This window comes from Gaeumannomyces tritici (genome assembly GCF_000145635.1).
Source record: "Gaeumannomyces tritici R3-111a-1 unplaced genomic scaffold supercont2.2, whole genome shotgun sequence".
Lineage (NCBI taxonomy): Eukaryota > Fungi > Ascomycota > Sordariomycetes > Magnaporthales > Magnaporthaceae > Gaeumannomyces > Gaeumannomyces tritici.
Window position 1 is genome coordinate 4,728,286 of NW_008804546.1, and position 26,478 is coordinate 4,754,763.

The 26,478-nt window shown below is 59.1% G+C and overlaps 17 protein-coding genes across 17 annotated transcripts in view; 10 read left to right on the forward strand and 7 right to left on the reverse strand.

The window, feature by feature from the left end:
• Positions 1 to 125: 125 nt before the first annotated feature.
• GGTG_04141 (hypothetical protein) lies at positions 126 to 857 on the forward strand (the record flags this gene model as incomplete). Its single annotated transcript, XM_009221933.1, has 1 exon — positions 126 to 857. The coding sequence occupies one exon, from the start codon at positions 126 to 128 to the stop codon at positions 855 to 857; it is 732 nt and encodes a 243-aa protein (XP_009220197.1).
• A 141-nt stretch (positions 858 to 998) lies between these two features.
• On the forward strand, positions 999 to 1,809 carry GGTG_04142 (hypothetical protein; the record flags this gene model as incomplete). The annotated part of the gene is made up of 2 exons (XM_009221934.1): positions 999 to 1,543; positions 1,727 to 1,809. One exon carries the CDS (start codon positions 999 to 1,001, stop codon positions 1,476 to 1,478), a length of 480 nt encoding a protein of 159 aa, XP_009220198.1. The 3' UTR covers positions 1,479 to 1,543; positions 1,727 to 1,809.
• Positions 1,810 to 3,201: 1,392 nt separating this feature from the next.
• Positions 3,202 to 3,513, reverse strand: GGTG_04143 (hypothetical protein; the record flags this gene model as incomplete). Its single annotated transcript, XM_009221935.1, has 1 exon — positions 3,202 to 3,513. The coding sequence occupies one exon, from the start codon at positions 3,511 to 3,513 to the stop codon at positions 3,202 to 3,204; it is 312 nt and encodes a 103-aa protein (XP_009220199.1).
• Positions 3,514 to 3,540: 27 nt separating this feature from the next.
• Positions 3,541 to 4,201, forward strand: GGTG_04144 (hypothetical protein; the record flags this gene model as incomplete). The annotated part of the gene is given in 2 exon segments (XM_009221936.1): positions 3,541 to 3,561; positions 3,569 to 4,201. Coding segments are annotated over 2 exon segments (654 nt in total).
• Positions 4,202 to 4,207: 6 nt separating this feature from the next.
• GGTG_04145 (hypothetical protein) lies at positions 4,208 to 4,563 on the forward strand (the record flags this gene model as incomplete). The annotated part of the gene is made up of 2 exons (XM_009221937.1): positions 4,208 to 4,396; positions 4,471 to 4,563. 2 exons carry the CDS (start codon positions 4,208 to 4,210, stop codon positions 4,561 to 4,563), a joined length of 282 nt encoding a protein of 93 aa, XP_009220201.1.
• A 337-nt stretch (positions 4,564 to 4,900) lies between these two features.
• GGTG_04146 (hypothetical protein) lies at positions 4,901 to 5,366 on the reverse strand (the record flags this gene model as incomplete). The annotated part of the gene is made up of 2 exons (XM_009221938.1): positions 4,901 to 5,314; positions 5,361 to 5,366. 2 exons carry the CDS (start codon positions 5,364 to 5,366, stop codon positions 4,901 to 4,903), a joined length of 420 nt encoding a protein of 139 aa, XP_009220202.1.
• Positions 5,367 to 5,820: 454 nt separating this feature from the next.
• GGTG_04147 (hypothetical protein) lies at positions 5,821 to 7,702 on the reverse strand (the record flags this gene model as incomplete). Its single annotated transcript, XM_009221939.1, has 3 exons — positions 5,821 to 7,209; positions 7,298 to 7,405; positions 7,467 to 7,702. 3 exons carry the CDS (start codon positions 7,700 to 7,702, stop codon positions 5,859 to 5,861), a joined length of 1,695 nt encoding a protein of 564 aa, XP_009220203.1. The 3' UTR covers positions 5,821 to 5,858.
• A 426-nt stretch (positions 7,703 to 8,128) lies between these two features.
• GGTG_04148 (hypothetical protein) lies at positions 8,129 to 8,536 on the forward strand (the record flags this gene model as incomplete). Its single annotated transcript, XM_009221940.1, has 1 exon — positions 8,129 to 8,536. The coding sequence occupies one exon, from the start codon at positions 8,129 to 8,131 to the stop codon at positions 8,534 to 8,536; it is 408 nt and encodes a 135-aa protein (XP_009220204.1).
• A 508-nt stretch (positions 8,537 to 9,044) lies between these two features.
• On the forward strand, positions 9,045 to 9,503 carry GGTG_04149 (hypothetical protein; the record flags this gene model as incomplete). Its single annotated transcript, XM_009221941.1, has 1 exon — positions 9,045 to 9,503. One exon carries the CDS (start codon positions 9,045 to 9,047, stop codon positions 9,501 to 9,503), a length of 459 nt encoding a protein of 152 aa, XP_009220205.1.
• A 261-nt stretch (positions 9,504 to 9,764) lies between these two features.
• On the reverse strand, positions 9,765 to 10,976 carry GGTG_04150 (hypothetical protein; the record flags this gene model as incomplete). Its single annotated transcript, XM_009221942.1, has 1 exon — positions 9,765 to 10,976. One exon carries the CDS (start codon positions 10,974 to 10,976, stop codon positions 9,765 to 9,767), a length of 1,212 nt encoding a protein of 403 aa, XP_009220206.1.
• Positions 10,977 to 11,808: 832 nt separating this feature from the next.
• Positions 11,809 to 13,349, forward strand: GGTG_04151 (translation initiation factor eIF-2B subunit alpha; the record flags this gene model as incomplete). Its single annotated transcript, XM_009221943.1, has 3 exons — positions 11,809 to 12,061; positions 12,140 to 13,178; positions 13,257 to 13,349. Exons 1-3 carry the CDS (start codon positions 11,973 to 11,975, stop codon positions 13,347 to 13,349), a joined length of 1,221 nt encoding a protein of 406 aa, XP_009220207.1. The 5' UTR covers positions 11,809 to 11,972.
• A 479-nt stretch (positions 13,350 to 13,828) lies between these two features.
• Positions 13,829 to 19,379, reverse strand: GGTG_04152 (hypothetical protein; the record flags this gene model as incomplete). Its single annotated transcript, XM_009221944.1, has 13 exons — positions 17,905 to 19,379; positions 17,676 to 17,794; positions 17,339 to 17,577; positions 17,141 to 17,255; positions 17,049 to 17,062; positions 16,951 to 16,972; positions 16,583 to 16,869; positions 15,309 to 16,002; positions 15,175 to 15,250; positions 14,606 to 15,057; positions 14,235 to 14,503; positions 14,037 to 14,118; positions 13,829 to 13,901 (listed from the first exon to the last, which is right to left on the reverse strand). The coding sequence occupies exons 1-13, from the start codon at positions 18,190 to 18,192 to the stop codon at positions 13,829 to 13,831; spliced, it is 2,730 nt and encodes a 909-aa protein (XP_009220208.1). The 5' UTR covers positions 18,193 to 19,379.
• A 361-nt stretch (positions 19,380 to 19,740) lies between these two features.
• GGTG_04153 (hypothetical protein) lies at positions 19,741 to 21,134 on the forward strand. The gene is made up of 2 exons (XM_009221945.1): positions 19,741 to 20,767; positions 20,921 to 21,134. Exons 1-2 carry the CDS (start codon positions 20,359 to 20,361, stop codon positions 20,944 to 20,946), a joined length of 435 nt encoding a protein of 144 aa, XP_009220209.1. The 5' UTR covers positions 19,741 to 20,358; the 3' UTR covers positions 20,947 to 21,134.
• A 195-nt stretch (positions 21,135 to 21,329) lies between these two features.
• GGTG_04154 (hypothetical protein) lies at positions 21,330 to 23,190 on the forward strand. Its single transcript, XM_009221946.1, has 2 exons — positions 21,330 to 22,394; positions 22,462 to 23,190. The coding sequence occupies exons 1-2, from the start codon at positions 22,170 to 22,172 to the stop codon at positions 22,882 to 22,884; spliced, it is 648 nt and encodes a 215-aa protein (XP_009220210.1). The 5' UTR covers positions 21,330 to 22,169; the 3' UTR covers positions 22,885 to 23,190.
• GGTG_04155 (hypothetical protein) lies at positions 23,112 to 23,867 on the reverse strand. The gene has a single exon (XM_009221947.1). It carries the CDS (start codon positions 23,696 to 23,698, stop codon positions 23,258 to 23,260), a length of 441 nt encoding a protein of 146 aa, XP_009220211.1. The 5' UTR covers positions 23,699 to 23,867; the 3' UTR covers positions 23,112 to 23,257.
• Positions 23,868 to 23,944: 77 nt separating this feature from the next.
• On the reverse strand, positions 23,945 to 24,663 carry GGTG_04156 (hypothetical protein; the record flags this gene model as incomplete). Its single annotated transcript, XM_009221948.1, has 2 exons — positions 24,427 to 24,663; positions 23,945 to 24,361 (listed from the first exon to the last, which is right to left on the reverse strand). The coding sequence occupies exons 1-2, from the start codon at positions 24,622 to 24,624 to the stop codon at positions 23,945 to 23,947; spliced, it is 615 nt and encodes a 204-aa protein (XP_009220212.1). The 5' UTR covers positions 24,625 to 24,663.
• A 470-nt stretch (positions 24,664 to 25,133) lies between these two features.
• The window catches only part of GGTG_04157 (hypothetical protein), a gene marked incomplete at its 3' end in the record, with an annotated part of 2,897 nt that continues 1,552 nt past the window's right edge, over positions 25,134 to 26,478 (forward strand). The window contains exons 1-3 of the mRNA XM_009221949.1: positions 25,134 to 25,275; positions 25,386 to 25,945; positions 26,007 to 26,422. Coding sequence (XP_009220213.1) covers positions 25,215 to 25,275; positions 25,386 to 25,945; positions 26,007 to 26,422 — 1,037 coding nt within the window. The 5' untranslated portion in view covers positions 25,134 to 25,214. The remainder of the gene's footprint in view (positions 25,276 to 25,385; positions 25,946 to 26,006; positions 26,423 to 26,478) is intronic.

The window sequence follows — 26,478 nt, forward strand, 5'->3', positions numbered from 1 at the left end:
GGGGGGGTGCCCGTCCTGGGTGCCGGCATTTAACCTCCCGCAATTTTCACTTCCCCAAACGAAAAGCATCATAAAGCTGTCTGCTGACGGGCGGTGCCTAACAGCGAGAGGCTTCGAACTTGGAAATGTCCTTGCAGTATTCCCCCCTTTCTCGAACCCTAATATTCCAACCGGGACGGATGGTACTGAGCGACAATGCCCTGCATGCGCTTTTTACTCACTGGTTTGAATTTTTAAGCACTATAATTAGCCCGTCGGTTGTTTTGCGCCGCGATTCGCCCCAAAATATTCTTCGAAAATGCATCCAAGCTGCTACGGGACTTGGTTACCCCCCGCCCCATGTTGTTGACCAACTGGTGTCGGGAGTGGACATCTTCGACTTGTCTGGCCCTTCGACCACAAGCCAACCCGTTCAAGCTATCGGCAACGGGATTCGCGATCTTCTTCAAGGCAGTGCTCATGTTCTGCTAGAGGACGGATCCATTTTCCGCCCTCTATTGCCTGACATGGGTGTGGCCATTACTACGTTGCCCAATGAAGGGGATCTTGTGTGCGTCCTTAGAGGCGCACTTGACCCCTCAATTTTACGCAGGATTGAAGGAAGCAGCTCTCCGGACGACTTCCGGGTCGTGGGCGGCAGCTACGGGCGGATTTTTCCAGACTTGCTCGATATAGTTGAGGAGTGCTTTCTGGGGAGGTTGAGAGGGATTTCAATCTTTGGTAATTGTTTTGGCGCATTTTGGGGGTTTTTTAATCTGTCGGTTTTTTGTATTCACGTTTATGTAGCGGATTTTTGTTTGCGGTCTGGACACTGGTTGGCTCAAGGTGCCCTTGAGCTGCAAGATGAGGAAACCTAGGCGTTGTGTGTGTTTTTTCCCCTCCCTTTTCTTTCGGCGTTTTTCAACATGCCCCGGCAAATGATAGATCCACTTGTGTACCCTCCTCTGGATAAACGGGTTGGACGGGCGAGTCCGATGCCTCAGCCACTCCTCGCCATAATGGCAGGGCTACACGACGTAGTCGGTGAATCCTTTCTCCACTCGCTGGTCCCACCATCTAAAAGTCCAACTGGAGCTCCCTGTTTATACCCGTATCGTGAGTTTAGCATCGAGGAGGTTCTTGTATTCGGTGACGTACTGAGCTGGAAGTTCGGCTGCGACGTCGAGGCCAGTGCCGGCAAGGAAGACGACACGGCACGTTTTCGCACTGAAGGTCGGCATCGGTCGATTCGTCATGAAGCCAGGTCCGATACGCGTAGGCCTAGCGATGCGAACGGCCGAGGTGGTCGTGCAGCTCAAACTCGACGTCCCACAGCCGTTTCTTACCGAACGGCCTCCAAGGAACGCGGGGCTCTGAGGACTAGACGTTTTGTTCGTTCGTACCGCGCTGGTTACGGAGCTTACGCCGCAGGCGCCAAAGGTCGGATCTCGCTACAGCGTCGCGCCGTAGCTAGGATCCGGGCGACTGCAGCCACATAAAGGAGTAACATTGCGTTCCGGTCCAGGCGGCCGCATTGCGGGACTGCCGAGCGTGCTAATGGCAGGTAAGCGGAGCAAGGAGGGAGGCAAACCGCCTGCATATTAGCGGCATCGTGTGGGGGATGTCGTCTTTGCCTAGATCATTGTCGGCACGTGGAGAGTCGAGGGTTTGCGGCTCGCACGCTTCACGCACGTCGATCAGCCACGAAATGACTTCGCTAGACTCCATTGCTAAAAAAAAAAGAAAGGTAACGAGCTAGACCGACGCGCCTAGGCATGACTTTGCGAGCAAGCTCCCGGAAGGGGTGTACTCCCCAGTCAATATGCAAAATGGATGGACAGAAACAGGACGAAAAGATCGAAAATGGCGGGGGATCCGCCTCCAGGTCCTGCAAGTGGCAATGCTGGCAGCCGCCACGGGCAAGATGTGTTGATGAAGGAGGTCTCGGAGATAGTTATCAGTTGAAGATCTGACGGAGGACGCTCTACCCCTTGGGTACAGGCCCCGTTGCGGAACCAGCGGCGGCGAGTGTCGGGCGTCCAGCTGCCGGCGCGGCTCGGCCTACACCTCTCGAGTCGTGGCGGCTATGAACTTGTCGATGTGGGCCACGTAGCATCCTGGTAGAAGCTGGTAGCGGCCGTAGACCGAGCGATTCACACAGGAGTAGCTGCCTTTAATTTGCCTACCATCACACCAACTAAGCAAATATATTCGAGATGGCCGCCAGGGATAGAACCATTGCAGAAATGCCGTCCGAAAACACACAAAAACAGTCAAACCACACCAGGAACGCCCCTCCGAGTTCACGGATACCAGGCCCTTCACGCCAACACTACTCCCCTTTCGAGGTGCAAGAATCTCGGGCATGACGGTTCAGTGAGCATCGCCAGCCAATATCCCTCCAAACCGGATGATCAATAAGCGAAGTTCGATTGACGGTCAGTGCATGCATCCAGCGCCCTCGTCTGGATGATTATGGCCGCCGACCCCTTACTGCCAAGTCAGAATCCCGACGACGGCGATGATCGTGCCAGTAACTGCATCACTTGGAAAGGGGAGGCCCCGCGGAAAACATCGTTGTCACCACGGGTTGCGAGCTTAGCTGCCTAAGATGTGTTCTCGGCGTGGACGGTGTTGTTGAGATACCCCGAAGCTCTGGCGCGGCGACCAGCGTAACGCCGAGACTAAATGGCGCGTGTTTATAACCTGGGTTACCGTTTTAAGCACCGAATTGGCCGCAAAGGGAAATGCTTTGGCCGGGCCGGCAGGAGGCATAACCAAACCAACCGTTGTGATTCGATGTTGTTCCGTACCACATTACATCACAAGACACGCCTCATCACGCCCTTAATAAAGCCCACCACCAAATTAGCTATACAGCGGATACACCAGCTTCTGGGCATGCACCTCCTTCCGCTGCAATATGCTGATGCTATCGATAACTTTTGCGAAACCGCCCTGGTTAACCCGCATGGGATATGGTTTTAACTTTCCGGTCTTGTACAAAGCGGCAAAGCGCTTAATCCACGTATAAATCCAAGCGTGCAGCTCGGGGTTTTCCTTGCGATAATACCCTCCAAGGAGTTCCAGCTCCAGGCTTGTCGCTTCCAACCCGATAACCCAATCGGCCTGGACCGTTTTGCGCATCGTAGCGATCAAATCGTTGGGCAAAAGCTTAAAGCCAACGTATTTGCCGCCTCCACGCCCGATGGCCGCATAGCACTAGCGAATTGTACGCGCTTCCGTAATAATGTCCAGCGCATATTCTAGCAAATTCTTGGTGTACGCCCGGATTTCCTCGCTATACGTTGGCGAGTAATAATTAAACGCCCTTTCGGCACCGCACTCCTGCACCAGCTCGAAGTTGTTGGGGGAGAACGTCGTGATAACCCGGTAGCCCGACGGCTTGAGCAGCTGGATGGCAAAAGTGCCACTGGCGGTCGAACCCCCGTAGACGAGAACGAACTTGGGGGCCGTGGTGGGCTCCTCAACGTCTGTCCAGGAGCTCGACAACGTCAGGGAGTCGGCCGTCATCGACTGTCCCGGCTACACGGCTGGTCTATGGAACAGCTTGGACCGGTCGTACTAGTTCCACGTCACCAAGGACCTGAAGTACGCTCAGTTCGGCTTCGACTCGTGGCGGGCCAAGGGTACCTACAAGCTATCGGCCACCACGCCCGCCGCCCACGCCGACGGTCCCGTCTGGGACCCAGAGGGCGGAGGCGGCGATGCTGCCGACGTAGCAGCGGGTGAGCTAGAACCGACCGAGCTATCACCGGGGCTGTACTACAGCGTTCCCGTGGCCGGCGGCGAGGTCGAGGTGGATCTCACGACGTCGGGCCGAAAGCTCTCCTTCCGCGGCAGGGGCGGCTCGGCGCGCCTGTGGGCCAAGGACGGCTGGCTCAAGGTTGCCGAGCGGTGGACGGCCATCCGGGTCTGGGCGAGTCCCTACACCTTCACCTACTGGGAGGTGGTATCCCGTGGCGCCAGCCACTGGGGCAAGACGTTCGTTTCGGGCCACCTGTTCCACAACGACCGGCTCGTGGTCGGCACGCGCCTGGGCAACGCGTCCGCCACCGACGACCACATCCTCATCACGCCCAACTACGGCGGCGAGATCCACGGGCGGTTTGACGACAAGAACACTGGCTACACGCTCGAGTTCGGCTCTCCCGGGCGCGGCCGGACCCGGCGGTTCGAGATGCAGCACACCATGATGTAGTACGAGATGGGCGTCGGAGGCGGCGACGGCCTGACCGGCTTCGCCAACCGCGTCTTTGGCGGCGAGGTCGGCGGCGACCACCAGTACGAGGGCCGCGGCCAGACGGAGCAGATCTCGTTCCCTGAGTACATCCCGCAGTGGGTCATCTTCGGCGTCGGCTTCCTGGGCTCCGGGAAGGACCATGCTCTCAGCGCTGTCAGCTACTTCTTCTAGTTGCCTGTGGCACGGCATCCCGCGGGTAAGAGGGGCAAAAGGACTCGCCTATGTAGCTGGAGTGGAACCCCGTAGCAACAAGAGATGTGTTTTGGCTAGCGGAAGAAGCGCAATCACTGAAGGAGGACGGGCCATTCCCTAGGGAGTAGTGTTGTATTTTTTTCTTTTTACACCTCTGAGGCGGCGAGATAGATCAGAGAATTGAAATCCGAATTTGCTGCCACTCTTGGTTGCATTCTCAGTGATTGGATGTAGCCGTTCTTCAACAAGGAGTGATTCATGTGCTCTTGTTGCTTCTGAAGATAGATATTGCATTTATTTTCGGCGTCATGATGTATCGCAGACAGAAGCCGCAAAACGGTGAGCAACCGTGAACTGGGGTGGCATCTAGGGTATGTATTTCATGAACGAGAGCAACGTCGTCATTTGGCTTCTGATAATGTACCAAGGAAGATCGACCGCTCTTGAACTAGCACAGTACCCCATCTATTTCCCGCCATCCTCCTTGCCCTTCCACTCATAAATAGCCCTAGCATTGACTACCCCGCCGTCTTTCCTGATAGCCATGGTCCTCATAAGCCATCTCTGCTCGTTCACCATGCCAAACCCCCAAATCTGCTCCATGACCCAACCGTTGGTCTGGTGGACGACAAGGTCGTACAAGTTGCTCTCCCCGCCGGGCTCGCCCTCCTCGAGGAAATGCTCGGTCAAGTAGGGGTCCAGGGGCTGGCTGTCGTGGCCGGTGGCCGCCGACAGGCTGACCATGCGGGACCGGTGCGACGTGGCGCCGAAGATGGGCGACGAGTGGAACTCCTCTCGCCAGTCCAGCACGCGCACCTCCTTCTCCTCGCTCATCCCCCCGATGGCGACAGACGCGCCCTGCTTGATCGGAAGAAGCCACTGGAAATGAAATAAAGGTTGCTCGATAGATAGTCGTGGGACCTACCTCCATGTACAAACTGAAGGCTGTCAGGGAAGTGTGCTCAGGCCAGCGTTGTTCAAGAACGACCCTTATCATGTAGCTTAGCGAGGTGACGGGAGAGGATGTCGACCTCTGCCGTTGCAATTGGATCACTCACTTGGTTAATACTGTATGCAGTTGTGCGGCAACCACATAGGATACCCGGGTGGTGTCAGCCGGCCGTTGATAATCTAGCATACCCTCCTACCTATCAACGACATGAATACTCAACTATCGCCAGTCTATATAGCTACAGGATTCAGATTAAGACCGGACAGGGGCTCAACTCGGGAGCAAGTACCTTGAAAACCCTCCCGCCAAGGCTCGGGATGATGATGGCGCCGCCTGTCGACTAATCGCTACTAGTTATAGCGAAATAAGGTTGGAGCAAAGCCTAGGTAGTACATGGAACGAAGCGTCGCTCCCTCGTTTCTTCCGTGTACATAGCCTACGTCAGATCTCGTCGTTGAAGCTTCGCTTCAATTATGACGAGACCGCGAGAGCCTCCTTCCCCACCATCGTCCCCTTTCCCTCCTCGATGGGCTTGTCCTTCTCGTCCACCATGCCATAATCGGTGTCTAGCTCCTTTCTGAGCGGTATCTCCTTGATCACGCAAGCCGCGATGAACCCCACGCCGGCAAAGGCGATAGCCACCTGCCACGACCGCTGGAGCGCGCTGCTCTGCACCGCCACCACCTCGGCGCGCGTCGCCGGCGACAGCGAGTCGAGGAACTCGAGCGACGCGGCCCCGTACGCGCCCCCGGCCGCGAACTGGGCGGCGACGGTCGCGTCGCTGGCGATGGCGCCGTCCTGAGTTACCAGCTGCGCGGCGCGGTTGGTGTAGATGGTGCCCGCGACGGCGACGCCCCAGACGATGCCGAAGACGCGCAGTAACGCCCACGTGGCCGTCGCCAGCGCCGTGTCCCGGTCCGCCAGCGGCGCCAGCAGCGCCGGGAGCAGCACCGCCATGCCGAAGCCCGCGCCGGCCGACTCGACCACCTGGTAGCCCACCCATGCCGCCGTGCTGGAGGTCTCGTCCAGCAGCGAGAGGAGGCCGAAGCCGACGGTGATGAGGGCGAAGGAGACGATCAGGATGGGCTTGTACCGGCCGAACTTGGTCAGGAGCAGGCCACCAAGGATGGCGGCCGGGAGGAGTGCGAGGACGGTCGGGAGCAGCATGATGCCCGAGCGGTAGGCGGTCGCGGCGAGGACGCCCTGGAAGTAGACCGGGAGGAAGTAGACGACCCAGAGGGTAACAACGCCGTGGAGGAAGCTGAGGAGGAAGATGATGGATGTGATGGAGTTTCTGAAGAGGTGGAGGGGCATTGTCGGATTAGGTACCAGGCGGGCGTTGCCCTCGAGCACGACAAAGGCGCCGAGCGTGGCTAGCCCGACAATGAGCGGTACGAGGACCTGGTAGGAAGACCACGGGTATTTGCCGCCCGCCCAGCCGAGCGCGATTAGTACCGGGCTGGAGCCGCCGACGAATACGGCGTTGCCTAGCCAGTCGAGGCTCGACAGTTTGGTGGCCAAGGTCTGAGACTTGTCGTACTTGACGTGTAAAAAGACGAACAACAGTACCAGCGAGACACCGCCGATAGGTAGAGACATGTAGAAGGCCCAGCGCCAGGTGCTGTAGGTGACGATGAGTCCGCCAAATAGGGGACCGAGTGCAACTCCAATAGAGACCATGCCAAACACAATGGCCATGTAGGTGCCCCTCTCGCGGAGCGGCACCAGATCGCAGATGACGACCTCGCAGAGGACAGTAATGCCCGAGCCCCCGATGCCCTGAACCGCCCGGCCAGCGATCATCAAGGCAATGGAATTAGCTCTAGGTTATGCCCGACTTGTCAGCAAAAGGCGTGAATGGTTCCTTGGCTAAAAAAAAAAAAAAAAAAAAAAAGAAGACAGCAACTCACCCGCCACACATCCCGCACCCAACCATGAAGATGGCCACGGAAACGATCAGCGGCCACCGGCGGCCAAACACGTTTGCGAGCTGCCCAAACAGGGGCTGAACAGCAGCCCTGATCACACAAATTAATTCCCAGTCGACCATCTTCGTCGCGGGTGAGGGAAAGCTCTTACATGGCTAAGAAGTAGGCGTTAGAAATCCAGATGTACTCTTCAACCCCGTGCAGATCGGCAACGACGGATGGCAGGACGGTCGAGGTGACTGTGGCCTCCAGCGCCGTGAGCAGGCTGATGAGGCCGAGATTACCCAGGATGGCCCAGAACCTCCACCCCTTGCGCATCTGCGGATGGACTCCTTTCTCGGTCGCATCCTGGGTATTCGCCGAAGTAGACGCGTCCGTCTGTTCCATCGTGTCTGACGAGAAAAGATTGCCTCGGTAGGCGGGTGGAAAATATGGAACGGGCGCGGGTAGGTGTGGACGATTCCTATAGGAAATTGACATTGAATATGGGTATTATCCGTCATGAAGTGCGAGGACTTATATGCAGGGCCAGAAAAAAGTACGAGCGACTTTCATGCCATGATTTGGCGAATGGTAATATCCGCGGGGGGTGACGTCCGCGGAGGGTTTTGCTTCATAACCTAAGGAGCGAGGGGCCTTCGCAGCGAGGGCCCGGCGCCATACCCTCGATGTTGTAAGGCACTGTATGCTAATTCCTCCACGGCGATCCTCTTTTGTAATTACAGCGGTATAGGTAATTTGCGTTCCCTAGGCCGAATGGCCCACTGTGCCTGGCTCGATATCGCGGTACAACATGGCGTTGTACCGCCCAACATGCTCTTCAACAAGCTCCACGCCGATATCGAGCCATTCTACACCAACCTCGAGATCGCAGCGGCCCCCAAACCATGGCCGAAACTAGCGGATGGCGTTCCACGCCGTGCTAGCGTCAGCAGTTTCGGCTTCGGAGGCACCAACTCGCACGTTATCGTCGAGAACTTTGTGCCTCCCACTCCTCCCATGCAGGACACCGAGCCTCTCCTTCCTTCCCGGCCGTTCACACCCTTCAACTTCTCCGCTGCTTCGGCAGGTGCCCTGAGAGGGGTCCTGTCCGACTACGCAGAATACCTCCGATCCCACCCCGATACCAATCTCAACGATCTCGCCTACACGCTGTATGCCCGGCGATCCCACCCGCCCTCCGGGCCAGCATCCCGGCCACGTCGGCAGCAGAGCTCCTGACCGGGATCGGCGAGCTCCTTCGCGTCCTTTCGGATGGAAACAGTGGCTCTTCCAGCCTCGGAAGCCGCGCAAAGCCGCTTTCGCGCCCCATCCGCATCTTGGGCGTTTTCACCGGCCAGGGGGCGCAGTGGCCCACCATGGGCCGCGAACTGGTCCAGAGCTCGCCTTGCGTCCGCGAGATCGTCGAGGACCTCGACCGGGAGCTCCAGCGTCCTCCGGAACCCGAGAGACCCGATTGGACTCTCCTGGACCAGTTCACGTGCGATGCCTCGTCGCCCCGCGTCGGCGAGGCCGCCTACGCACAGCCCCTCACGACGGCCGTCGAGATCTTCCTATACGACCTCCTTCGCAGCGCGGGCATCCGCTTCCAGGCCGTCGTCGGCCACTCGTCGGGGGAGATCGCCGCGGCCTACGCCCAGGGTTTCATCACCCGGGTCGAGGCCATCAAGATCGCCTACTACCGGGGCTCTACGCCACCGCCTGCCCGTCCGAGAAACCCGGAGTTATGATGGCGGCCGGCATAACGGCAGAAGATGCCGAGGAGCTCTGCGACCTGTCCATGTTCCAGGGCCGGCTGTGCGTCGCCGCGTACAAAGTCGACAAGGCCTACCACTCGCCGCACATGCAGAAGGTGGCGCCCGGCTTCCTCGACGCGCTCCGGCGCTGCAGGATTCGGCCCCGACAAGGCGAGACGACGGGCGACGATGCGACCGCGTGGCTCTCCAGCACCTACGAGGACACCGAGATGCGCGGCGACATGGACGGCGACCGGGATCTCGCCGGCCCGTACTGGGTGAACAACCTGCTCCGACCCGTGCGTTTCACCCAGGCCGTCCGGGCTGCGGCTGCTTCTGCACATGGACCGTTCGACTTCGCCATCGAGGTCGGCCCCCATGTAGCACTGAAGGGACCCGTCCTGGAGACGCTTCGGGAGATCGCCAACGGAGACGGGGAGGCGGTGCCGTAGGTGGGCCTGCTGCACCGTGGAAGGGACGACGTCGATGCCTTCTGCGAGGTCCTCGGCAGTTGGGTTTGAGTGACTTGTCAGGTTGGGGTTGCCTACCTATGTACGAAGGCTAAAATCGCAGGGCAGAAGAAGCGCAGGAAGATAAGGAGGCGCAGATCACCCACTTAGACACGTTCGCGACGACCTCGGCTGCAATGTGTCTGTATGTGCACGCATTGCGTCCATCCATGGGGTTAAGCGACTAGCGAGCTCAGAGCAAGTCTAGATCCTCTCCAACGACTCCTGGATCCTCGCTCGTATCGACTCTACGTACGTCTTGGTGCCCCGCTGTGACTTGACATCCTCCTGTGCCATGACAGCATAAAACAACCGTACTCGATCCGCACGAGAGAAGATGCCCGGAGGGGCGGTCGCCGCGTGCGAGACAGCCGCGTCGCCCGAGAGGCAGTATTCGGGCGGGACCCCCACGCAGCGCTCCAGGGTCCGCATCTGGTCCTGGATGGCGTCGAGTATGCCTGTGGCATAAGACTTGAGCGGCATGTCCTGAAGCGATGAGACGCCGCCGATGCGGAGTACCGACTTGACCTTGACCGACTTGAGCGTATCCGGCGGCAGCCGGCAGAGGCATTTGAAGAGGCTGTGGAATAGGGAGTCGCTGAACCGCATGAAGGCGAGGTAGCTCGAGAGAACCAGGAGCACGACCTCGGTGCTGAGCGTATCCGCATCCTCGGCGGTCTGTATGAGCATTTCGGGTGCTATGTAGGGCGGGGCGGGCTGGTTGTGGGGATACGAGCCCTTGGAGACCGTTGGCCGAGCCGCCGCCGTTAGGTTCTGGAGAATGTCGATCAACTCCTTGCTGCACGAAAGGAGTAGCGCAGCCGGATTCTCGGCCTCTGGAGAACCCTCCTCCTCGTCTTTGCAGCCCTGCAGGACTTTAAGAGGGTCCGAGAAGTGCGCGTCCATCGCCGTAATGCGCCGGTCCATGTCCTCTCGAAACCGCATCAGCGAGCTTGCTGCACTGAAGCATTCATGCTGTGGCAGAGGAGGACTTGGGGGGTAAAGGTCCCCGTACGAACCAAGGAGCGTATCGATATTCAGATCGAGCACAGTGTTAGGGCCCATATCAAGGAAGGTGTTGAGTTCATCATCTGCACTCAGTAGCCCCTGAAGGTGCGATGGGCCGTTCAGATGATCCACCAGTGCAAGGATATCTTGGCCCGGCGAGGACACGTCGGCAGGGCTCGCTGCCGGGGTTCTAGGGGTGCTGTTGTCGGCCTCGGCGAAACGCGGCCTGCGCGGTCTTCCGGGGTGGCCGGAGGCGCCTGTCACGCATCGCGCGCCGATGTGGGAGCAGCGCGCACACGGCGCCGTACTGTTTGGGGGTCGAAGGCACCGCACCCGCTTCACTCTGCACTGGTCGCAAGCAGAACGCTTAACTGCCACAGCCTTGTGTGTATCTGTCTTGTCATCCATCTTATTGATAGCGCGAGGCGGGAGGGGAATGAGACGAGGGACCAGTTAATTGGGCTTCATGCTTTGGTACCGTAAGGAGATGGGAGGAGGGGTTTGTAATACAACGGGGACAGGGCTGCCTTGCGTGTCCCTTGAGGATACTGAGTACATGTTTGGTAATTCGTGTGCAATACGCCCCATTGTTGGGAGCGGCCGGAACAGGCCGAGCAGGCGAATGCGCCGCGGTGCTACAGAAAACCACCGCGGAGGGTTGAAAATTCCACGTGACTCTGCTGTGCCCCAGAAAGTACGAAACGAGGCCGACCCCGAGACGCGTATTACAGATCTAAATTTGGTCGGAGGCTTGGGGAATTGTGGCCGAAATTCGCACTTGGATTAGAGCTGCAGCAGTGTAGAAAATCGCCCAGCGTTTCGAATGCCAGCATCAGGCTGGTTATGTACAGCAATGTCTTTTAAGCGCGTATATCTATGGAGTAAATTTAGGTAGCCAGCTTTATCATAATGCACGACAGCCCATTCGAGGCGAAACGTATCGACGATTGCGCAGCAAGCCTGCCAGATACGCCCGGAGCCTGGAACCAGGGCTCATGGGCGGCGGGACAAAGGTTTTCGGGGGATAATATTCAGGGCAGGTGGTAGGTCATTGAGCGGTGTTGTTTACTGTAGCTGGCAATGGCGACTCGGGTCGCCCTGAATGCACTGCACCAGGGTTCTGTCAATGGCTGAAGAAGCTTGAGCTCCATGCACGCCAACATATTGGGGCGCTGTCTACCCCGCCATCAGGGACTAGCAAGTGGGTCTGGCGTCGCCAACACCGTCATAGGCAACTTGACTCACATTGCTCGTGGCGAAGATTTTTGGTCGGAAGTAAACGCGACGCTTTGGCTGGACTTGGACCGGGCATTGGGCCGCAAACTAAGCGTGCCTGCCAGTACTTCACAACTACCTACTAGCTATTTGTATCGCCACTACACAGCACAGAAGCCGCCGGCCATCATGTTGTCAGACGCCGCCCCGCCGGCCCTCGCGCCCATAGTGACGACGGGGGCAGCCAAGCCCGAAGGCCAGGCCGTCGCCGAGTATGGGTATGAGGGCGTCTGAACCCTGGCTACTGGTGGCTTAGCTGACGGAAACCTGGGGCTCTCTGCTCCTGCGCCTGCCAGCATCGTCTCGGCATACCAGCGCGTGCTGGCCGACGACCCCGACGTGACAATGCCCGTCGCCGCCATCGAGGCTCTTATAAGCGTGCTCGGCCAGACCACCTCGTCCACCGTCATGGAGACGCTCGACATCATCCGCACCGAGGCCGAGCGCCTCAAGGCCTCGGTCCCGAACCCCGTCCCCCTCGCCGCGGGCACCGACCTGTTCCAGCAGTACCTCCTCCGCTCGCTCAAGAAGCAGGACGGCAGCAGCAGCAGCAGCAGCAGCAGCAACAAGAAGGCCGCCGGCGCAACAGCGGCGCAGACGGCGGCGGCCAGCACGGCCACCGACGGCTTCGAGGAGACGCGCCAGTACCTGATCCGCAACAGCCGCCTGTTCGCCTCGCGCGCCAAGCAGGCCCGCGCCGCCATCGCCGACCGCGGCGCCCGCATAATCACCGAGGGCAAGGTCGTCCTGACCGGGGGCGGCAGCCGCACGGTTGCCGCCATCCTGCTGCGGGCCGCCGAGCTGCATACGGCGGAGCACGGCAGCCCGCGCTTCCGCGTCGTGTACGTCGTCGACCCGCGCTTCAGCTCCCCCGCGCCAGCCCCAGCCACAACCGATCCTTCGTCGCCGCCCCAAAAATCCCAACCTCAGCCCCAATCCCAGCAGCAGCAGCAGCAGCAGCAGCAGCCGTCGTCGGTCGCCGCCGCCCTGCGCGCCCGCGGCGTCCCCGTGGCCGAGGTGGCCGAGCGCGAGGTCGCCCACGTCCTGCGCACCGCCGGCGTCGACCTCGCCGTCCTGGGCGCCGAGGTGCTGTGCCAGAACGGCGGTATCCTCTCGCGCATCGGCACCTTCAACATCGCCGAGCTGGTGCGCGCCTACGGCAAGTCCGTCTACGTCGCCGCCGAGAGCCACAAGATCGCGCGCGTCTACCCGCTCAGCCAGATGGACCTGCCCCGCTGCGGCGTCCAGCAGCAGGTCGCGCGCTTCACAACGGCCGCCGACGCCGACGCCCCCGAGCCGCCGAAGCCCGCCGACGCCGATCCCGTAGACTACACGGTATGTACATCCCACGCGCGTGCTCTGATATTTCAAGCCGTGTTCCAACCTAACATGTCAAATCTTCATTCGCCGCAGCCCCCTCAAATGATCACAAAGTTCATCACCGAGTACGGCACAAAGACACCGAGCGATATATACGAGATGCTTTTAGATATATTTTACTCGTGATAATCAACATGACGTCTGCCATCCATCTCGTTTACCATTCCCATGCGCCCGCCCAGGGCTTCTACTATATTGCTGGGGAGGACCATTGCAAGGCGGCTCTGTCGGGACATTATCGGGTCACAAGCTCCGAAACTTTTACATTTATAATTTGCGCCACATTTAGGATGGCGCAGTGGTGTACTTTGGGCAGCGTAGATAGTCCACTGTTCTTCTATGGGCGAGGACAGGAGGAGGAAACTCAGATGCCTGGTGGGAAGGCAGCAAATTAAAACGAGCGTGGTTATGAGCCTAGTTTTCTCAGTAGCGGAAGACAGCGAAAGAGCCTGATATCCTCGCTGCCACCTCTCCATAAAGGAACAAAAATGGCCGAGACGCCGGGAGGGAGACAACAAGGTGCGTAGCGTAGCTTCAACCAATGCCGTCGGAGCTCGCAATTCCGCGGAACCGCTGCCTCTGCGGCATCCGATCGCCTGGCAGCGCTAGACGGGCACGTCCCTGACGAGTCTCGCGCCAGCCCAGACGTACGGGTAGTTGCGCTGGTACCAGTTGATGCTAGATACAGACGGGCGCGGGCCTCGCGTGTCAGCAAAGAGAACGATGAGTGTGCGTGTGTGCGTGTATGTATGTGCCGGGGAGGTGCCTGGGACCAGAGTGGGGGCGGGCGGGCGGGCTCTAAGCGTGACCTACAAGGACTTCCGCCCCGCGATGCGAGGGATGGTTGCCCACGAGCCGCCGAGCACGATGTTGTGCTTTCCGTCGAAGAAGTCGGCTGGAGGGAAACCAAATGGGCGGGTGTTAGCAAAGACCTGAGGCCCAGGTGCACCCAACCGCCGGGCCAACGGGGTCGCATGTAAAAGGGTCGGAGAAAAAAAAAGGAGGGCATACCGGTGTAATTGGGATACAGCTCCATGGGCTCGAAGCCGTTGTGCCTCTCGAGGGGCGAGCTCGTCCACTCCCAGACCCCGCCCATCTGTGCCTGGCCCGCGAGCCGGGCCCCGTCGCCCGTGACGGGCGCCGGGTGCCACTGCTGCAGCCCGACATTGGCGCCGGCGAGGTCCACAAAGAGCCCCCGGCCGTCGGGCCGCGGCTCGTCGCCGCCCGGTCCCGCGGCCCGGGACGGAGGGGTTTCCTCGACGCCGTCGTTGGAGAGGTGGCTGTAGGTATGATCTGGCTGTCAGTCCGGGAGGGGGGGCACGCGACCCCCACGCCCTAGCTCGACGTCCGTGGGGGGTTGGGGGACCTGGTAGACCACTCACCCGTTCACTGCCGGCACCTTCCTCGCCAGCTCCCTGTCTACCGCGTCCTTCTGCAGCACCTGTGCGTGCTCGTAGATGCTTCGGGCCTCTTCAAAGGTCGGGATCCGGCCGCCCATCCACGCCGCGCAGCCTGACAGCTCGTCGTACGAGGCCGAGACCGGCCAGTCCAATGCGAATTTGAGCGGCACCGGCCCATAAACGGTCCTGACGGCCTTGCCCGCCGTGAATGAGGCTGGCAGGCTACAGCCGTGAACTCGGTTGGCGACGTGACCGTTGGCATCGCCATTGGTGTGCCCGTTCTCGAGGCCGTTCTCGAGCTTGTCGATGGGCCCCTGGCCGTTTGTGGTCCCGTTGATACCAACGGCGGTGCCCTTCGCGCTTCCCTCGGTGCCGACAGCAACCCACGAGGCCGGCATACGGTCGACTCCCTCGTGATACATATATTTTGCGTACTGCGTTAGGCAAACCCTGGTATCAGCGCCTCTTCCGCCCAGAAGTGCCGTGGCAAACGTGGCCTCGAACCAAACTTCACAATGGACTCTGTTGTGCCTTTTGCACGGAGCACCGACCTCTTCATTCGTGATCGGCCTTGCCTGCGCCTGGAAGGCGCCCACTTTGACTAGCCTCGCGGGCTTCTCGTTGTCCCTAAGATTTAGCTCGTCAGCGCCCCAGCCCGCATGTACAACACCTCTGGAATTCCTACCATCCGTAGTCTCGGTCGAGATCGGTACCGCTCTCTGGGTCGTCAAGCCCGATGGTCAGTTCCGTAGCCGGGATCTCGAACCACTGGTTGGTCACTCTCCCGGCCTCAGCTTTGGCGGCTAGCTGCTCGAAATCTGGAGCACGGCTGCCAGGGGGTGGCAGCGCCTTGTCGCTCTGGAGAAGCATGTACAACAGCGTCTCCAGGTGCATGGCCTCGTGCTCAAAACCGACCCATATGGCCCTTCCGACGCTGCGTGGGATATCTCGTTCGCCGGCGGCGTAGATGCCCTGGAGCCTCGCCCGAACCCGTTCCTGATATCGGGCAATTTCGGCCGCGGGTGGCCACTCCCCGGGGATCTCCGAGTGCGCATGGCACTTCTCTGGGTTATCGACATCAGGGTCGATCCCTCGCTCGAATATGGAATAATAGTACTGCGGCTCCGTCGCCGGGCTCCTGGTGGTCTTGGTCAACTGAATGTCCAAGAAGGTGGGGATGTGGCCAAGATAGAAGATGCAGGCGTTGCGCAGCCTGATTGGCTTCTCCAGCAACTCCTTTTTCGGGAGCATCCCACGCGTGACCGAGTCCCATGCAGCCCACAGCTCTCGCCAGTCGGCCAGGCTGGGCAGGGCCGACGGCGCGTAATCGCTTGGAGACAGGCTGAACGGCATGTTCGGCTTCGCAAGCAGATGGAGCCCTATACTCGGGACTGGTTAACGGTTTCCTACTCGACTTGTTTGACAGAAGAAGCCCGGGATGAGTTCGCAAGGCTTGACGGCGTCTGCTAGGCGTTGCCGCAGTGCACTGTCTTTTTCGCTTCTGCGCAAGCATGACAGGGTCCACAACAGGGCACCTCCCCGTTGTGGTCACCCTTGTTCCAAGGATATGATGGCGTGTGACACAAAGAGTAGGCTAGAATGAAAAGATTTTGGCCCCGCAATCGGCCGCAGCCAGCCGAATGGGCTACTAGCCGTGCAGGGCGCAAGGCAAGAGCAAGCGCAGGCTGCTATATGAAGCAGCCTCAGCTGACACGTGAGGATGCTGGATTGCATAGATAAGCTCTCCCGCCCCGAAACTTTCAAGGCCGAGAGGTATTTTTGAGTGCGTTCGTGTTTCGTTTCTGGACGTGATGGACGTCTAAGGGGTAAGGGGGTTGGAGGCATGTTGCGGGACCCGAGCAGTGGGTGTGATACATCGCACCAAGTCGCCTCCATGGAAACCAAAAGGGCCAAGTAAGAAACGAAGATGTGGGAAAAGGAGAGAGGAAAAAACCGTACCATATTCGGTGCCGTGAGCCCACCGGCCAGCCTCAGCCACACCCGAGTCCCGCCAAAGCTTCTCCCTATCGGATGGGGTGAACTTGACGCTTCGCTCAACAAAGACCCGTTCGCCCACAGGAACGAGCTGTCCCATTGCCCATGTGTCTCGGATCGGGGTGTACCATGCCTGGTGGCGGCCCCCTTGGTCGTCGTACACATACTCGCCGATGACGCGCCAGTCGGCCACATGGAATGCCTCCTCTCCGAGGATTCGGTTGGCATGGACGAGACCGTTGAGGATGAACCTAGGGTGCTTTTTCTCAGCAATGATTTCTCTTGGTAACCCGAATGCCTTGCACGGCGAGTGCGGTGTTCGGGTCCCTTACTGGTGTGTGACGCCCTTGCTGTCTGCATTTGGCAGTAGGTCAGCTTGACAGAGTCGAGGCGCATCAGCAGGCCCTGTCCTGCTTCCAGCGAGTCTCACCGTTGTATGCATCGCTGATTATCGGGGTTAGCAAGGCCGGACACAAACGGCCCATCGGCGGCGTTGAGGGAAGATGGGGGGGGGATTCATACTAGATTCTGCCAGGGTCGTAGCACGAGTCGACCCCAATCAGCATGGAATCTCCGGGCCGGAGGGCCTGCGAGAACCCCCTGAGGAACTCGGAAGCCTCGTCTCGCCGGAAGTTGCCTGAGACGTTAGGACAGAACCCAACTCGCTGGCGCAGGATGCTAATTTTCCGCCGGGTAGCGGGGTCCGACCAGAGAGCTTACCGATGCTTGATCCTAGAAATAGGATGCACTTTTGTCGACCAAGGTTCGCGGGCGACCTGAGCCACTCCTGGCCGTCGTCGTACGTCCCGAGCAGCCCGTGGCATCGAACATGCTTGTAATGAGGCACTTGGGCCAGCGTCCTCTTCAATTCGTCCTCGGAAAGATCGAGAGCATAGTAGTCGACACTCTTCCCGGCATCGTCGAGAGCCCGGAGAAGGATGCTGACCTTGCGAAGGTTGCTAAACAAGAAACCGAGCCGTCAATCTCGGAGGGTGGTGCTGTGGGGGCGTTGGGGGGAACCGATAAGCGGCACAGATTTGGGGGTCCTGTCACTTACCCGCTACCAAGCTCAATGATCATGGACCCGTCCGGAATCTCCTTGGCGATCTCGGCCGATGAGGTTTCCAGCACGGAGATCTCGTCATTGGTCAGATAGTATTCGTCCAGGTACGTTATCTTTGCGTGTGGAAGCAAGCATTAGCGTTGGCGATCCAGCCCGACCCGCGGTCATGGGGGGTCACATGCAGTGCCCCTCGATGAACCACCAGAATAAGAGCCTCTCTGACCTCCTCAAAGAGCTGCAGGCCGCGTTGGTCGTAGAGAAGAATTGTTGGCAAGACGCGCGGCCCGGCCTTTGGGCGGAACAGTGTCACAATCTCAGCCTTGAGATTGGTTTCAATCCCGGCAGCGCGGATGTCGATGATGCGAGACTCTGGACGGCCGCCGTTGGTCTCTCGGAAGCCGTGGCCGGGCTTGAGTTTGGGGGTCACGGAAAATGGCTTCCCACTAATGCCTTCAAGGGGATCCGCCACGCCACCCGACGGCCGCAACTCGAGCTCTGCTGCAGGAGGCATGGTCACAAGGAGGATTAGATGGAAGATCCTGTGGCGGCGAAGGTCTGCGTGGGCTGAAAGACTGGAGGCGCACGGGATATCAAAGGCACAAGAGGAGACTAGCTCGGGGATGGAGACTGGCAGGCGTGTGATGGCGGGAAGTCGGGGGGTGATGTTTTGTGACGTGAAAGAGGCTGCACGGGGGTTCCCAGAAGGGGGAGATGGCGCTGGAGGAGAAGTTGCCAGGAAGAGCCGCTGTCGAGGTGGAGATGTTGGACAGGGGATAGATAACAGGGAGAAATGGGAAGCAAAGGGGATTACCAACCAGGTTGAGTGGTTTGTTGAGACGGAAAAACAAAATATATTGAGACGGGAGAAACAAAGTACCTGCTCTTTACTGTTGTGTCAAGCTACTCGCAGTGGGCAGATGACCTCGGCAAAGGGCATGGCTATGCCGGAGTAGTGTCTCCCACCATCCTACTGTACCCGCCGGGGGGAGGCGTCGAGAAATCACGTCGTTGACGAGACCAGATGCGGTAGCCGCAGGTACCTCACTGGGTTGGCAGGTTGGGTGGCTTAGTTACAGGCGATACCCAAAGTCGACTTGGTGATTCCATCCGGGCGGGACCTGGGGCGCTAGTGAGATGGGGCAATTGCCTAGCTACCCGGCGGCGGGCAAGAATCGACGAGGCACACGCCGGCGATCCTTAGGCGATGGCAAACTGGGCGGCCACATCCACGCATCTCCGCCGTAACTCCGAGAGTGGCACGGCGGCGGTGGGCGGCTGGGCTGGGGGCGGCCGCTCGGGTTTACACGGGCTCGGCTTCCAAGGATCCCTGGCATTGGGTGTCGGCATGCATACTACACTGTAGGTACACAGCGAGACAGCTCAGCACAGCAGATCAGAGTGCTTGTTGGTCTGGTGTTCAAGCTCACAGGGATGACATACTAGCAGGCCGGCAGCGTCTTCTCAGCCTGGCAGGCGTTGCGGGGAGCCGCAACAACAGCTGGGCTCCGTGGGTGGTGGTGCATGGCCCCCAGAGCATGTCCACATCAGTCCAGTATGCCCTCCATGACAGAACCAAGGCCGTGCGTGCCGCTGACGAGCCGCGGCAGCCGCAAAGCGAGCATGAGAAAGCAAGCACGAGAAAGCGAGCACGAGAAAGCGTCATGAGACCCCGCCCGCATGTGGCGCTTCAGGGGAGTTCCCACGGTGGCAGGAGAAGGGAGGTGGTGGCAGGGTGAGGGTGGCAGGGTGGTAGGTACTATGGTACTATGGTACTGTCATTGCTGTCATTGCTGCTAGTGATATTGGAAGGCTGAAATTTGATGCAAAATCGACAGCCAATTCGGCACACAAACCTTGGCCGCCGCCACGAGCCCCACGCCCTCAGCCCACGCGCCATGCCGCACTAGGTCTAGCGCGCCTGCAAGCCCCCGAAACTCCACGTCGGCCCACCGTCATCGTCATGGCCAGCCCGAACACCCAACCAGTAGCGCCAGTCTGCTTTTTCGATGGGGGCGCCCCCGCAGCCCAGCTTACACATTTGTACGACATCTCTGCGCAATGTGTCCCTCACTCACACTGGCGTCTGTGAGGCGATTCCCGCCGACAGCTCTTGCTCGCCTACGTTTCCTAGGTGCTTACCGAGGTGCCTACCTGCCTACTACTTACCTACCTACCTACATGCCTTTGATACCTAGCTAGGTTGGCGTCTGGGAATGTGGGCGTCGTGATAGAACCTGGTATCCCTGTTGCAAACGGCCGCCGCCCATGGCGCTGGATGGGCGGACCCAACGTTAGCCCCAGGCCAACCTCAGTCCCAGGCCGATGCCAGTCCGGGCCTCTGCGCTCCCCCCACCCCCACCCAGCCTGGGTGGTTCCGCCAAGACTTCCTCCCGCGGGATATTATCTTATAGGACGCTCGGTTTGTGGGACCGGCGTGGGATCTTGCCTCTCGGGCTCTGGGAAACGGCTCACTCATCAGAGACCCCCTCTTTCTTGCTAAGGATGGAAACCCATCGTCCAACCAGGTGCGACCCCCCGAACTGCCTTGCCTGCCGGCGTCGCAAGCACACCCACCACCCCCTCTTTCCGTGCTGCGAACAGCTGTCACCGGTGAAGGGCAGGTACATGCCAGGTACCTATCAACCTAGGCACCTGATCGCTTCCCCCGGCATTCCATATGCCTGACATGCCGGTGGCATCAACACCTCCTGTATCCACTGTCATCGATGCCTTGCTGCGTCGCCCTCCCGCAATGCTGTCAACTTGGGGATCTGGGTTGGCTGGAAAGGACGGGCCAGGCGTGAGAGGGGGAGCTGTTGGTTCCCAAATCCGGGTTGGGCTCGGGCCTTTGCTCAAGCCGCTTGCAAATCAACGCGGATGTCATGTCCTACTGCCGAACCAGGGGGGCCGACAGATGACAGGGTTCAACGCAGCTGATCAGCCACCCGTCCCTCCCTTGCCGTTGGCTCTCCGGCCCCTGTCCACTTCTCGCCGCGATCCAGGCACGTATTGGCACATGCCTGGCTTCGGTTCCTGGCTTGATGCCGGCGCTGAGCCCGTCGCTGAGGTTCCAAGGGGTGCCAAAGGTATGTGGTCGCCAGGCCTTTTTCCCTTGAACTTTTGGCTTCAATCTTCTCTATATCAGTGATATGCATGCGGATTCCTGCTTGCACCATAGCAGTCGACGGGCCCAACCATCCTCATACTGATGTGTGCTCTTGCTCTGTTCCGCGACCCAGGTCGACCCTGCATAAGAGATTGCTAGAAGATGTCTCTTCCAGCCTTGCTTTCGCTCGTTGGGCATGCCTAGGCTGCAGGAGGAAATAGAGAAGCAAAAGAGGATGTATGAAAATAGAACAGGGGGTCTGTCATTTCGGTTTCCAGAACCGCCACTTTTCTCGGCATCCTGCAAGCCCACTCTACGACACACACACACACACACACACACACACACACACACACACAGCCTCTAGGGCCAAGGTCGCCGTCTAGGTGAGGAGAAAAGGAGAAAAGGGCCTGGAAGAAATACAAGAATATCAAGACTCCCACCAGCGTTAGCAACAAGACACCAGTCGGAGCTAAGCGAGGCACTGCTGGACGCGTTCCCGGTGTATCGCCTGGACACAATCTGAATATCGGAAAGACCACACTGGTGTATCCTGTCTTGGACTTCTATCACATGTGATTGGGAGTAGTCGTTGACCCTGAGGAGGTCGACCGTAGCTTTCTGATGTCACCGGAGATTGCGGCAGCTCTCAACCAAGAGTTTGGACGGCAAGTCTGGGCAGCATGAAACCATAGTCTGCCCTCCTGCCCAGTCACTCTCTGGAAGACAAAGAAACCTCAGCTGGGAGGCCAGGCTACAAAGCCAGGATGTCAGCGATTCTGGAAGCAATTCACAGCCGCGGAGGGGCTACTCCCTTCTTCGGAGCTGATATGTGACGATTTCTTTGATCGGGGCCTGTCCACGGCCGCACACCCGACGGTTAGTCCCTGCTTTCCCCCAGCGGATCACAAATCGGCAAATCACTGGATAGGGGCTGAGCTGCCGTTGAAACATTCGATCTCCGCATTCCTTTGTGAAGCTGCTTTGCTGTCCATCGCGATCAGGGGTAGCTAGGTCTGGGCCCGCCAGAGAGGGCGCCGGGGGGAGGGCGGGCAAAGAAGCTGCTCACGGTCCAGTCTGGAAAGGGGAGGAGCGAAGAGTATGTGTTTTGAGGGCATAAAAGGCGTTCGCTCCTCGGCCCTGGGAGAGAACAGAAGAGATCGTTTCCCAAACTCAGAACCATCACAAGACAAAAAGTGAGCCACTTCGACTAGACAAGCAGCAAGAACACATCAAGCAAAGCCGCCAACCAAGATCCACCGAGCCACCACACAGCCTAGACGCCAGTCAACGCGAACATGGACCCCAAAGGCGTGATCGAACTTTCTTTGACGGCGGTCTAGTCCCTCATCTTACTCAAGCAGGCTTGGGGCAAGGCGCCAATGCAGCTGCGGCGCGTGACGGACAGCTTCGAGAAGCTGGATCGGGAGCTGTTGGACACGCGAAAGCTGCGGCTCGAAGTCCGGGCCAATGAGCACTATGACCCGGACCTGCTCGCCGAACTCCTGGAGGCCGAGCGGCAGGGGTGCGTCGTCCTAATCGAGGCGAACGCCGCGCTCATTCACAAGCTGAAGGTCCGTGGTATCCCCCTTTTCCTCCTTCGTGCGGTGCGGAAACCCGAGGCCTTCTAACATTGCCGCGGCGCTCTCTCTGCCGGGGGATGCGCGAGATCAGAAAACCATGCGCGGCAAGAGATTCAGGGGCAGCCTCCCTGATTTTGTCAACAAATATCTGTGGACGCTGTGGCGTGGCGAACTGGCCGGGGTGCTCGTGCTCGATATTCAGGAGAGCCTGAAGAGTCTGAAGAAGGCGAGCGAGGCCGCGAAGGCCCAGCAGCCGCAGGCGAATCGGCGGGCCAGGGCCCCGCACCCGGCCGATGGCACCACCAGGAAGCGGCAGCAGACTGTCCACAACATTCCCCCGGTTCGGCCGCGGACCCTCGGCCATATGCACTCGTGGCGGGCGCAGATCCCCGCTCCGGCCCACCCGGAGCCACAAGAGGCCCACGACCAGGCTCCGGAGTCGGTTATCAACCAGACTCCGGAGCTGCAGGAACTGTGGAATGAGATTTTCCGCACGCCCGCCGACAGATCCTGACTACTGAGACCTGCCGCGGGCATGATTTGCGCGGATTCGCATGGACTGGCACCCGAGCCGAGCATTTGGGAAAATGGGATTAGATTGATTCGTTCTACACTCTTTTTTTCTTTTTTGTATCTTGTGTGCGGACATAGAAAGACGGAGACGGGAAGGGCGACGGAGGCGGAGAGAAAGACAGGATCAGGGTCAGAGGGAAATTTAGGAACAGATTGAAAGACTGCAACGGAGGAAACAACTGTAACGGAGTAAACGACGGCAATAGAACCAAAGACGGCAATAGAGGGAAAGACTATAACGGAGCAAACGACTGTAACAGAGGGTAAAACGGCAACAGAGAGAAAAGATAGTGAGGGTGGAGCCAGCAGCTATCTCAGACCCAATCCAGCTCCTGCCTCCGCCGAGCCTCTGCCTGCCTCGCTGCACTTTCGGCTTCCCAGCGCTCTTGGTCTGCAATGGCCCTTTTGCGGCCGGCCTCGCCTATCTCTTCTTGCCTTGCGCTCATCTTCATCTGGTCCCGACGATCGCTCAAGTAATGGTCGTCCATGGGCTCGACCACGACGCTTGGCAGGAGCGGCTGTTCCCTGTGTGGCCTCTGGGTCCCGGGGACTAGGTTGAAGCCCTTGATGCCGAAGCAGCGCACGTGGTAGCAGGACCGCTCAGGGCGCCCCCGTAGCCGGCCGTGCTCCTTCGCCTCGGCCGTATTGGGCCGGCGATAGGGGGGCAGCGGCTCCGCGGCCTCCTTGGGCCAGAAGTATTCGAGCGGGATGGGGCACGAGAAGACGATCAAGGCCATCATGGTGGCATTCCGCATGATATCTTCCAGTTCCTCCTTGGCTCGCTCGCACGACTGTTGGTTCCCGGGCTCCGGACGTACGTCGAAAGGCGCAAAGGTTTGGCGGATGGTGTTGATGGCAGCCTCGACGTTGGCGGTGCAAGGATTTTCGGCGTCGAATTCTATTTCCGGGACATTCTTGAGGACGGGGAGGGCCGCGTTGCCCATGTGGCAGGTGATAGAGCGCCAGTAATCGCGCAACATGATAGGAAACTCGTCGTTCTGCTAGGACAGCCATCCACTGCTAGAGGAGAAGGCCTTAGTTGCGGGCATGGTCAAGAGACGCTGGTACGTGGCTGCTATGTCTGGGGGCAGGAGGGTGGTGGCCAGGTCGGAGTTGGCGGCCATGCGCGACATGAGGAAGCGGCAGATGAAGGTGGCCATGATGTGCTCGCGATCTGCGCCAGGCTCCAGGAGGCGCCTCCATTCGCCAGGCGGCAGCGCCAGAGCCGCAAAGGTCGACTCATCGATCTCGACTCCCTGGGCATTGGCGTCGATGAACTGCTTGACGTAGCGATTGGCGCTGTAATAGATGCCATCCCGCAGCGATCGGAGCCAGCCAACTTTGGGCTCTTTCGAGGGGAGGAAGCAGTCCAGGGCAAGGGCAAACTTTCTGCGAGCTTCCTGGTCGTTGCCCTCGGTCTCGTTGGCGTGATACTCACTGTCAGGGTCTTGGTGTACAGCCAGTACTGCCACCCAAGCCAAACGAGGGCCGTGATAAGAGCGCCGGCAACGGCGGACCCGATGGCCACGCCAACGATGGCGGCGGTGGAGAGGCTCATGTCGGGAGGGATGTGTATGTGTGATTGCTGGAAAGGAGAAGTGTGTGCAATGTGGGAGGAACGAGAGCTGAGGGGTGCTTGTGCACGGTAGGCTCTGGACGAGACGCGCGGAGACCTTGTCATCTAGATACCTAAAGCCAGGCAAAGTTTCGGAGGGCAGTCTGGTTGCATTGAAAGAAAATCCCTCCCTACCAGCATGGCCGAATGCGGCCCGTTTGTCCTCGACACCTGAAAGGGGGCGGCTGTCTTGGCCCAATTTCCACCCTGGATGCACGAGCCGCGCTGGAATGTCATAGACCTATCGCATATCTATCCTTGAACGACGACACATCACATGAGCTGAAGCAGAGAGAGTGAGAGACGGGGAAAGCCACCCGGGCACCGGGGCACTGATACGAGCCCCCCTAGTTGATAAGAGAATGAGACTACCTAGAGATAGGTAGGTAGATGCATAGGCACATAGATGCATAGATACATAGGTAGCTACCCGCCATGCCCAAACGGGGATGCAAACGGGGATGCAAACGGGGATGCAAACGGGGATGCAAACGGACATTACAAACACGACAGAGCCTTCTTGCCGGTTGCGTCCTCAGATCTTGTCGCCACCCAAACCGCTCATACCAGAGTCAAGCCTCTCATACTAACCAGACTAACTCGCTACTGCTCTTGCCTGATCTCTCTTGTCGCAACCAGCGTACGCACTAGCTACTATGGGTAGCAAAAGTGAGGAGAAGCCACATGCCGTGGTAGGAATTGATTTCGGAACAGAATGTAAGTCGCCCAATCCGGCCTCGTCTTGCCTGCCACCTTCGTAAACAAGGCGGCAAGCCAAACTAGTCTGACACTGAGCCTACCATGGGACGTACCTTGCTCGTATCTAGGCCTTAAAGTCGCCTTGGCGTTTCTCAACGAGGCCGAAAATACCCCGCATGTCAAAGACATGTTGTTCGAGTCCAGCCCGCCCGGCTGCGAGGGTCACGAACTCACGGCTATTGCCTACCAGCGCGGTCCGTCGAGCGATGTCCGGTGGGGTTATGCCGTCAAAAAGATACCGAAAGACCAAGGCTGGCACACCTTCAGCCAGTTCAAGCTGGACGCACTTATCAACTCAGACACGCCGTGCCTGTCCGATGAGGGGACGATGCAGATGGCTGGGCCGCAGCTCTGTGTGGACGTGCTTCGGCTTCTCCTGCCCGAGGTGGCAAACTTCTACAAAGCCAAATGCGGCGAAAAGCTGCCCGTCTGGGACAAGGCTCGGGTGGACATAGTCCTGAGCGTGCCGGCCGCAGTTGGCCAAGACGGCGGCGCCGTCCTAGTCGACGCTGCCCGTAGGGTCGGCTTCGAGAATACCAGAAGGACCCACAGGGTTCTTGATATCGGCCTGACTGAACCAGAAGCAGCGATGCTTCAGGTTCTACATGAAAGCAAGGATAGGTTCAAGGTTGGACAAGTCCGGTCCTGTGTCTGTCCTCCGGAACTTGGCTGACAGCTCTCTCTTCCAGAACGGAGACCACATCTTGGTGGTAGATGTAGGCGGCGGGACCTCGGACCTTTCCATGGTCGTGCTCGCCGACCGTGAGACGGGCCCGGTTAAAACCGACTTTTTCCAGCCTGTCACGAGCCAGCAACTTGGGAGCGTCAACATAGACGGTGGCCTGAGAGCAAGCATTATCCGAGGGTTCGAGCAGTGCCTGCCCCAGGAATCCCTCACACCGGGAGCGACAACCGCAAAAGCGGCTCGTAAAATCACCGACGGCGACGCGTACCGCTGGGCCAAGCACAGCTTCCGCGATTCCAGCGGTGACAGGGCCATGTTTGGTGTCGACATCGCCGACCTTCTTCTCCCTGATACCATCATCTCCCCACCTGCCGAGCTGGGCGGTATAAGGTTCGATGGCACGGCAATCCGCATCAGACGGTGAGTTCCAGCTTTCGGTTACTATCACCGCCACCATAACCACTACCTCCCCCCCC